At 40.5% G+C, this 11,708-nt stretch overlaps 1 protein-coding gene across 1 annotated transcript in view; it reads right to left on the bottom strand.

Annotated features, from left to right (window-relative positions):
• Positions 1–11,708, bottom strand: part of LOC103197659 (nebulin related anchoring protein) — a 91,911-nt gene that overhangs the window by 78,410 nt on the left and 1,793 nt on the right. The window contains exons 4-7 of the mRNA XM_007941608.2: positions 6,732–6,836; positions 2,199–2,303; positions 1,372–1,476; positions 389–493 (exon numbers count right to left, since the gene is read on the bottom strand). Coding sequence (XP_007939799.1) covers positions 389–493; positions 1,372–1,476; positions 2,199–2,303; positions 6,732–6,836 — 420 coding nt within the window. The remainder of the gene's footprint in view (positions 1–388; positions 494–1,371; positions 1,477–2,198; positions 2,304–6,731; positions 6,837–11,708) is intronic.

Here is an 11,708-nt window from a genome sequence, read left to right on the forward strand (position 1 = left end):
TGCAAACAGTAACCAGAAGAGAGCTGGGATGGCTATCCTCTAATATCAGATAAAATAGAGTCAAAACTTGTTACAATAGACAATGAAGCAGATTTACACTAATAAAAGATCAATTCATCGAAAAGATTTAACAATTATATACACAGTTAACCAAGAAAAAGAAATTAAAAGCATCCAAACTGGAAAAGAAAAAATAAGAATGGGGAGTGCTTAAAAACAGGGTGTTTTTATGGGGCGATGAAAAGTTTTCTGGAGTGATGAAAAAGAAGGAAGCCTCTGTACAATACTAGAGTGTCTTCCACATTCTCCCTTTCCCCACCTCCGCGTAAGGAAAGAATCAGGGACCTTCAATGGGAACCACTGAGTCTTGGTTGTCATCAATTCTTACATCACTTTGAAGCTGTGTCCCCGCCTTGGCCCGTAGCAGCTCAGGGGTATCTGCCACCGGGGTGAACCTGGAGATGCGCTCATCATGCCCTCTCTTGTATTCCACCTGGTGAAGAGACAGCAGACAGTCAAGACTGCACCCTCCTCGCACCTCTGTGAGGACCTCTCCTTTCTGCTCTCTTGAAAGGGAGGAGCCACCGACAGGTTACACTCAACCCAACACCGGTGGTGAAACTTCCACAGCTTGTTTTATGGGATTGCCCTCAAAAAGTATTGATGCTAATGTGCTTACCCCAATGAACTGCCAGACACTGCTAAACATTAACAAATATTAACTCAATTTCCGTAACAATCACATGAGGCAGGACTAGTATTTCCCCCATTGTACAAATGAGAAGCTGAAGAACAGCCAGGTTAAGTAATTTGACCAACGTCACACAGCTAGTAAATGGTAGAGTCAGGACTTAAAATCTAGCTGTCTGGCTCCAGAATCTGAGGTCACACAGATTCTTCATACAAAACTATTCATACGGATCTATCATCCAGTTTATAAAAGTCAGTGTCCTCAGGGAAGAGGTAACTAGTAGGAAGAAGTGGGAGGAGAGCTGTTGTATTGGGGTAAATTATAGCCAATGTCATGAGTCAAAGTATATGTGAACTGCTGTATGGAAAGTGAATTTGCTGTAAACTTTCACCCAAATCACAAAACAAAACAAAAAAAAAACCCTAAAATAAATAAATAAAAAGTTAGTGTCCTTAAAAGTAAAGCAACCTCAGGGAGGTCTAGTCTTAGGAGAGCCAGATGGATGTTCTTCTCTCTACTTTATAGAGGATAACTGATGGAGAGAGGATAAAAACAGTTTTGTCCGTAATGCTCACTAACAGTACCTATTGCCTAAAAGCAACTCTATTGCTTCTTTTTGTTCGCTAATGACAAACAGAGGGTAGGCCTGATCGATGGTGAATAAGCACAGAGACACGCACTTGGCTGGCCAGCTGGTTGGCTTTCTTGGCCCTTTGATAGGCAGGCGTGATCATGGCCGGAAAGCTCCCCTTTCCTCTCTGTTGCTCAGAGTCTTCTGTATACTCCTGCTGGTCAGAACCAACGTCAGAATGAGAACCAGTACGATGTGGGCTGAGAACGAATAAAACTGCAATAACAGGCATCAGCGTAACCAGTCCTTAAACTGCATTTACATGGCACTTGGAAATTATTTCAGTCACCTGAAATTAATTTGAAAATATTATTTAACCGGCAATTTGAATAACACCACCAACACCAAAGATATCACATTACCAGGTCAAAGGAACTTCTGTTATAACGCAAACACCAAATAATGTGGAACTTTGGATGATCCAAGAGATGTCCTTTGACTCAAAGGCTTGTATAACAGCAATTAATATGCAAGAGTCTTTTCTGTAACTCTTCCACCAGAGCCAGCTCTACAGCATTGAGAGCGAAATGCCTGCCAAATTTTCTGCCTCAATTGTTGAGTGTCTCAGATGATTAGTTTTCCAAATAAGGTATCTCACCTTAGCATTTGTGTTTCTATTGTTTTCTTCACATGTTCTAAAGGAAAAGTCACCGAAGAGTAACAATACTTTTCAAAGTAAATGCTTCAAAGGGAAATACACTGAGTGTGTGTGTGTGGGGTAAGACTAGAGGGGTACTATATGTAAACTGTTAAGGATTTCCACAATCCAGGCCAAAATTGCCCTTCCTACATTAAAACCTACCAAAGTCTCCAATATAAAAGACCGTTCTAAACTAATGTTAAACGAATCGCTAAAGTAATTTCCAGGGTCCTTACCTCACCAAGAGACTTTCGTGCCTCAACCATCCTTACAATTTCCGGGTCTGGCAGAGCTCCCGGGCACCAAGTATTCCCTTCCCCATATCCAGTCCAATAGGTTCTCTGCAAAGGAAGCATACAGACTTATATAAACACACATTCTACACATTTATTTGGGAAGATCCCCATATCTGCCACATGCTCCCAGCAGTGCTCACATACATTGCCTATATGAGATAGAAAGTCTCTAAAAACTCTAACTCCTATTGGTAAACAGTGGGTCTCAGCTAATGAGATGTTCAGTTTTCCAGACTAGAAGATGATACAATATTCTGAATAATCAAACATTCTGAGATTCACCTACATCAAACACTTCCAAATGTAACTTACTATTTCTTTCTTCATCATTCCACCAAGACTAGGTGGAGTTGCTGTAGACAGGGCATCTCAGGTAAACAGCATTATTCAGACAAGATTAAAAAAAAACATCTACTGTTACATACTTAACATGGAGCTAAAAAGACCTTATTGGGAAAAGAAAATCCAAAACTGAAAGACAAAGTTGTTCTTTTCAGATACTTATGATCTACCTCTGGAGAAAGAGCTACTGTATGACACAACTAGTGATTAGAAGCATTTGTGTGCTTAGACATACTATGTTGTTGTTATTTGCCCTCGAGTTGGACCCGAATCATAGCCACCCCTCCTTGGGTTGGCGAGATGGTATCACTACAGAAGTAGATTGCCCAACCTTCCTTCCGAGGAGTGGCTGTGGGTTTGAACCGCCAGCCTTCTGGTTAGCAGTCAAGTGCCTTAGGCACTACGCTACCAGAGCTCCCTAGACATACTACACAAATGATGAAAGATAGGAGGCTTTAAAAAGCGGTTTGTATGAGATGGATTCTATTATTGGCAAGAAAATGGAGTTTGGGCTGGGCTTCCAAGGCGGAGGTCAGTTGCCAGAGGCCAAGGGCAAAGCACCCACTCTAGAAGATCAGCTTCATGCAGGTGGGGACGCCCATCTCTTTTGTTCACTAACACATCCCAGAAGCCTGGAACACTGCCTGACATGTAGTAGATTAAAAAAAATATTTGTTGAATATCTTCTATGGGTGAGAAGGCCATGAATAAAAGCATGAAGCCAGTGTTTGGCTCCTTGACTGCTAACCAGAAGGCTGGCGGTTCAAACCCACCAGCCACTTCTCAGACGGAAGGTTGGGCAATCTACTTCTGTAGCGATACTACCTCGGAAACCCAAGGAGGGGTCACTATGAGTTGGGTCTGACTCGATGACACATAACAACAACAACAACAACAGCAAAAGATCAGGAGACACTGCTTTGCTTGGAACTGAAGTGAACAATTAGGGAGCAAAGTGATGGTGGAGGAGGGCAAGTTGGGCAGGTTGGAGAGAGCCGGCCTGTGGAGATATGAGAGACAGACAATTAACAAGTGAAAACAGGCTCAACCACATTAGCAATCAACTCATTTAACTGACAACAACAAGGTATGGATGGTCAAACCATTTATTTGGTAACAACAAGTGTGGGAAAATAGGTATTCCCATACTCTGTTTGTGGGAGAGTATAAAAACACATGGCCAGTGACCTTTACAATTAAACATGCACACACCCTTTGACCTAGCAAAGTCGTTTCTCATTAGCTACAGAAACACATGGTGTCTCCATAAATCAGAATCAACTGTGAGGGCAACTGGTTTTTAGAGAAACACTCACTAGTGTCCACAAGGGGTCATGAGCAAGAATGATCACTGCAACTTTGTAGTACAAAAAACAACTGGAAACAACCCTACCCATCAATAGTGCAGCACTGGTACACTTCATAACGGTTTAAAAAGATGTGAACTTGAGTATATCTCCAAGATATTTGTGGAGTGGAAACTGTAAGCTTTAAAACAATGCATTTTGTTTCATTTTTTAAAAATTACATGTTTCAATAGGAATACATATAATTTTTTATAAAAAATAACAACAGCTCTGGTAGCATAGTGCCTAAGGCACTTGACTGCTAACCAGAAGGCTGGCGGTTCAAACCCACTCCTCGGAAGGAGGTTTGGGCAATCTACTTCCATAGTGATACTGCCTCAGAAACCCAAGGAGGGGTCACTATGAGTCGGGTCTGACTCGATGGCACACAACAGCAACAACATTTATTCTGCAGCGAGTTTGGTTTTTAGAGTTTTACCACTGTTTTATTATATTGTTGAACAATATCTTTAACATCAAATGCAAGCAAAATTATGATGAACATTATTCAAAAACAGTTGTGGTGGTACATGGACAGGAAACTACCAGAAATTCAAGCTGGATTCAGAAGAGCACATGGAATGAGGGATATCATCGCTGATGTCAGATAGATCTTAGTTGACAGCAAAGAATACCAGAAAGATGTCTACCTGTGTTTTACTGACTATACAAAAGGTATTTGACCATGTGGATCATAACAAATTACGGATAAAATTGTAAAGAATGGGAATTCCAGAACACTTCATTGTGCTCATACAGAAACTGTCCCTAGACAGTTGTTGGAACAGAACAAGGAGATACTCCATGATTTAAAATCAGGAAACGTATGCATCAGGATTGTATCCTTTCACCACACTAATTCAGTCTGTATGCTGAGCAAATAATCCAAGATCCTGGGCTATATGAAAAAGAATGTGGTATCAGGATTGGACGGAGATTCATTCATAAGCTGCGGTATGCAGATGACACAATCTTTCTTGCTGGAAGTGAAGAGGACTTGAAGCACTTACTGATGAAGATCAAAGACTACAGCCTTCAGTATGAATCACACCTCAACATAAGGAAAACAAAAATGCTCACAACTGGACCAATAAACATCATTATGATAAATGGAGAAAAGATTGAAGTTGTTGAGGATTTCATTTTACTTGGATCCACAATCAACGCACATAGAAGCAGCAGTCAAGAAATCAAATGACACGTTGCATTGAACAAATCTGCTGCAGAAGATCTCTTTAAAGTGTTAAAAAGCCACTTTGAGGACTAAGGTGTGCCTGACCCAAGCCATAGTATTTTCAATTACCTCATATGCATGTGAATAAGGAAGATCAAAGAAGAATTGTTATCTTTAATTTATGGTGTTGGTGAAGAATATTGAGTATATCATGGACTACAAGACAAATAAATCTTTCTTGGAAGAAGTATAGGCAGAATGCTCTTTAGAAGGAAGGATGGTGAGAATTTGTCTCACATACTTTGGAGGAACCAGTTATTAGGAGGGCCAGTCCCTAGAGGGGAGCTCTGGTAGCATAGTGGCTAAGTCACTTGCCTGCTAACCAGACGGCTGGCGGTTCAAACCCACCAGCCACTCCTCGGAAGGAAGGTTGGGCAATCCTACTTCCGTAGTGATACTGCCTCGGAAACCCAAGGAGGGGTCGCTATGAGTCGGGGCCGACTCGATGGCACATAACAACAACAACAACAGTCCCTAGAGAGGGATATCTTACTTGGTAAAAGAAAGGGTTAGCAAAAAGGTAGAATACCTTCAACAACATAGAATGACAAAGTTGCTGCGAGAATGGCTCAAATATAGCAGTGATTGTGGGGACGGCACAAGACCAGGCAGTGTTTCATTCCATTGTACAAAGGGTCACCATGACTTGGAATAGACTCAACAGCACCTAACAACACCACCACCACTGTTCTAAGATCTTTAGGTATAGCTCTTCTTTTAATCTTCAGAATAGCTCTGGGAATCGCGACCTGTTTGAAATTCACTGTACACATGAGAAAACTGAAGCAAAAATGGTTAAGTAACTTGTTCAATGTCCCTCAGTAAGTGACAGTTGGCCACTTCAGACTGATGTACAAATGCCAGTTATTTATTATTTATAAAGGAACTGAGAATTCTGGAAGGATACTAACACTGATAGCAGTGCATATCAGAAATGGTAAACAAGCTTTGTACTGTTAGAACTTTTTGCAATAAGAAAAATTCAATTATTGTATATATAATTAAAAATAAATAGCTGAGAGACTTTCAAATGATGAGGTTGTCAACAGAGGGTGACCATAAATTCTCAGGTGATGGGAAGAGTAAGTCAGAGACATCCAGGAAGCTGTGTCTGACCAGTATGAACAGGGCATGCTAGAGAGAGGCAAACACAGACAGGGGGATGCCACCTCAAATTCCTCACAAAGAAGCAGGCAGGAGATGATGTGGTTTGGAACTGGGATGGTGAAAATGGAGAGAGAGAGAGGTCAAACTGAGTGGAGTGTCAGAAAAAGAAAGGGCAGCCTTGATCTTAAGCTTGGGTGAGTGTTATCAGTGGCTGAAATACAGTGGTTGGAGAGAAAAGTCAATGAACTTGGCCTGGAGTGCATACAGTGGAGGTGATCTGGAGCATGTTGATGGAGATCTTCTGTGACAGCTGGAATTATACACTGAGTTAAAGAAAGCCTAACCGATTTGTTTTTCTGGAAAGTAATAATGATAATGCATTTCACTTGCATAGTGTATACTTCTGCTCTCTTGCCCCAACCCCATTTGTAATTCTCCTCTCACCTCATTCACCAATGGTTGCCTGTTAGGTGCAGCTTCCCCGTCCTTGGATTTCATGTCCCAATGAAAGACTGATTTAAATCGCTCACCATCTTCTTGCTCATCCATCTGCACAATGAAGATGCCATCAGTAAAATTGCCATCAGAGAAAAGACAGAAAATAAATAATATAGAGATAAACTTTGGGATTTTCCTGCCTTGATGGCACAGCATCTTGACTGCAATACAGTGCAAGCTGTGCTACCAGTCTCATCATGGCTTCATCTGCACCCCATGGTAGCACGTACGTACAGAGTAACTGCTGTGTGCAAAGCTCCAGTCATCAGGGCAGTTAAATAACGGCAGTTAGGTAACATCTCCATGAGCTCACCACACAACACAAAGTATTAGAGTAGACTCAGAAAATGCTTGAGACATTAGAGTGGTGATCCTCAACTTTAGTTTGAGTAACAACACCCAGGGAGCATGTTAAAATACTGGCTCCCCAAATTCATGAAGGTGTTCTCCTGTGCTTTATTGGTTTATCTTTAACATTTCAACTTATAATACACTTCAAATTAATCTTTATGTATGTTGTGAGGTAGGGGTCAAGGTTCTTTTTTTTTTTTTTTTCTCTAAGACTATCCAACAGCTCCAGTATAATTTACTGAAAGATCATTCATGCTACATTAAATTGCAGTGGTGTCTGTCATAATTCAAGTGGCCATGTACGTGTAATTCTGTTTCTATTCTTTTTCATTGGTCTATTTGTCCTTATGCCACCATGACACTGTGTTCATTGCTATTGCTTTTATAGGAAGTCTGGATATCTGGTGGCCTAAGTCCTCTAGTTTTGTTCTTTTTCAAGATTTCTTAACTATTGTAGAATTTTTGTGTTTTCATATCAATTCTAGAATGAGCCTGTCAATCTCTACCCCTACCAAAAAAAAAAAAAAAAGCACCAAGACTTTGATTGAGATTGCACTGAATGTACAGATGGATTTGGGGAGAACTGACATCTCAACAATATCTTCATGATCTGGGGGTAGGCAAAGCTTTCCTAAACAGAACACAAAAAGGACTACCCACAAAAGAAACCTAGAGATCATCGTTTATTAGGACCGAAATGAGGCCCAGAAATCTGCAGTTTTAACAGTCTGACAAGGTGACTCTGATTTCACTGTTAGAATTTATTACAGTTTAAACCCTTAATTTTACAGATAAGGAAACAAGCTCAAAGAAAAGAAGTAAACTTGATAAAATCACATAGCAATTTAGCAGAGTCAAATTTAGAATCCAGGAATTCTAGTTCCCTATTGAGGGCACTTTCTGGGCTTGCTACTGCTTAAATACATAGATATCTATTTAATTTATATATATGGGTATGTGTGTGTGCATAAATTGAGAGATCTTTGCATGCTATTTTCCTTCCATTTGGAGAAACCACATGGACATTATGTAGAGTAATGGCAGAGCTCCTCAGTGGAGCACTGGTAACGTTTTGATCCAGTTAATTCTTTGTTGTAGAGGACTGGCCTGTACATTGCAGGATGTTCAGCAGCATCCCTGGCCACTACCCACTAGATGCCAGTAGCAACCTCCATACTCTGAGTTGTGACCATCAAACATGTCTCTAGACATTGTCAAATATCCCTTGGGGGGTAAAACTGTCCTCTGTTGAGAACTATAGACTCAAAGAATCAAAAACACATGACCAAAATAAATATTCTTCCCACTTGCAGGAAGCTGTGTGGCTGTCCTCCTCCCATGACACAAATCCACCCTTGGACTCCCCAGAGACTTGTCTAGAGACTCGTGATACGCTGAGGAAGTAGGTAGAGGCAGGAAAAGCTGTAACCGTTCTTAGTGGGGTAAGGAAACATCAAGGCTAAAGTTCATTCCCCGAGTAGAAGAAAATCTAAATGCTTTCTTCTTCTAAAAGTCAGTTCATACTTACAAAACGGGAAACTCTGTCTTAGTAAATATTTACATATTTTTTAAAGAGTAGCATTTAGGAAACAGAAAAGTATAAATCTGCTTAAATGCCAACTCAAAATTTTTATCCTATTTCTCTCCTTCATTGCCATCACTAAAGTATCACTTTGTTTTCCCTTTTTCACTATAGCAGATGCACAATGAATGTGTTTTCTATTCAACTGGCAAGTCTTCAGTAGACACAAGGAGTAAGAAAGTAATCCATCACACACACACAGGGTGGTTGAAAATCGGGGGCCTAGAAGGGACGCATTGCCCATTTGAATTTTCCCTAGTGCAAAAAAGGAGAAAGTGACCTCAGGAGACAACTGTTTGGTATACACACAGGCTTGAATGCACATACACACACTTACACACAGATATACGTTTATACACACACACACACAACCTACACATACAGGCATGCATGCACATACACACACATGAACATACCATATACACACAGATATGCATGTATACATATACTATATACACACATATGCCACATACATATATATGCACACATACATACACATCACCCACTTACATACACCAAATACATACAAACATGCACAAGCATGTATACATACATATGTGTGCATATGTATGCATACATAGATATACATGCCACGTACACCACTATACACATACATATATACACACTACATACACACCTACACATATCACATTCCTACACACAGGCACACAGGCACACAGTACACACACCACACATAGATACACATGCACACATCACATACATGTGCACACATCACATACACAAAATACACAGACATATACATATGTACATATACACACCACATATGCACACATTCATACATCCACACATACACATGCATGTGTGCACACATACACTTCATATGTGCACACATGCACATGCACATGTGCACATATACACATGTGCATATGCCACACACACACACACATACAAATATACATGAGTACACACATACAATACGTATATGCACAGACACAAATGCACATATATAGACAGACTTATTTATGTACACACAACAAAAATATACACTTGGATATGGACACACACTTACATGTACAAATATGTCACAGAACACATATATACACACATGTGCATACACATCTATGCATACATACACATATACATATACTCCGCATATGCACACACGTATATGCAAACAAGCGCACATACACAGGCCTCCAGGGAAGCTCACATCATTGTCTGTAGCAGGAAATAGAACCAGTGATAATCCTAGCCTCACTCCCGCCTGGGCCTGTCATACACAGTTAAAAGAAAGTGAGTCAACTACCACCTCAAAGGGAGGTAAACACTGTGTTGCATAACTGTAAGGTGGAATAAGGCCAGTTGAGACTGAGAGTGGGTAGGAAAATAGAGAGATTGGGGATCTTTTTGTAGAGAATATAGCTTATGCACACAGCACTCTAATGTATAAGTACATGTTCTTATGTTTAATCTGTCCAACTCTGGTTTGAGAACATAGACAATTGTTTTGTTTTGTTTTTTTCCTTCTGGAGAGTTTACCATCCTCTAGGTATTTATGGAAGTGGCCAATGGAGCAGTTCAGGATAAAGGTTCTAAAGTCAGGCGGACCTGGATTGGTACCCACTCCGTTAACCAGATGACCCTGGGCAAGTTACTCAACCTCTCTAAGCCTCAGCTTCCCCAGCTATAATACGGTAATATTAAAAAGGGTATTATGATAAAAAAAAAAAAAACAAACCTTAGTGATGTGCCTAACACCCAGCTAAAAGAAGAGCCAAAGTCAGTATTTATTGTCTTCTCACTTAGCTACTCTCCGACATCAACAGATGAAAACAAAGGCCTACGGGAATCAGCCCTTTCAGTCGTGGAGGACTGCTTGTGATTTCTTAACGTTTGTGAATTCTTAGAAATCATCGATACAAAAGCAATTCTCTGAGCCTCTGTTTCCTCACTAACAAAATGGGGACAATGACAGTATCTATTTCATTGGGTTGTAATGTGGACTAAATGAATTCAGCACTTCTATAGTAAATGCCGGGAGCTCTGGTAGCATAGTGCCTAAAGCACTTGACTGCCAACCAGAAGGCTGGAGGTTCAAACCCACCAGCCACTCCTCGGGAGGCAGGTTGGGCAATCTACTTCCATTGTGATACCGCCTCGGAAACCCAAGGAAGGGTCACTATGAGTCGGGGCTGACTCAACAGCATATAACAACAACAACATCAACAACGGTAAAAGCCACGTAAGTTTGTTAAATGAAAAAAAAAAAAAAAGAGTAAACGAACAATGACTGCAAAGCAGTTAGCAAACAAGGCCTCTTGGCACTATGAGTACAGAGCCACAATGAAGGACACTAGTTTGATCTAAGGTACAGATTTTGAGGAAGAGGATGGCTTGGGAGGGCAGAAAGCTCACTCTGAGGTGAAGTAGCATTAGGGAGGGGATCCTGGGTGAGGTGAGATTACTAAAGAGCTTTCTACCTCATGAACAATTTTCTAATTTCTAATTTTAGGAAATTGCTAAAGCGCCTATCACTCAGTTATTTCTTGTGGGGCATAGAGGAGAGACAGTCACGCCAATGATTCATCATTTCAATAGATGCAGGAGTTCAGTCAACCACTAGTTATTTCACAAAACTCTTCTATTGGTTTTCCCAACAAAGTTGGGTTTATCAAGGTAGCCTACTTGTCTTCCTCCCCATCCCACCCACCCTCAAACAACATATCACTTTCAAATAGAAAAATCTTTGACCTGCTCCTACTCCAACGAGAAAGGGAGACTGAAAAAACTTAAACAACCTCTGAATTCAGAGAGATTTGAGTGTAGAAGTACTAGATTACTTTTTTTTTTTTTTTTTTTTACCAGAATATCATAGTGGAAAGAAAAGAGAGGTCCTTGTGATGTCTTCTAACTTTGTGTTATATATTAAGCACCTAGTGTATACAGGGTCTATTGTATAAATGGTCACCAGTGTCCAGAGCTGGTCAGGCACAGCTATGATCCTTAATACAAGGACTCAAAATATTTAT

Source organism: Orycteropus afer, unplaced genomic scaffold (assembly GCF_000298275.1).
Source record: "Orycteropus afer afer isolate SDZICR_OR568_19922 unplaced genomic scaffold, OryAfe1.0 scaffold00082, whole genome shotgun sequence".
Classification (NCBI taxonomy): domain Eukaryota; kingdom Metazoa; phylum Chordata; class Mammalia; order Tubulidentata; family Orycteropodidae; genus Orycteropus; species Orycteropus afer.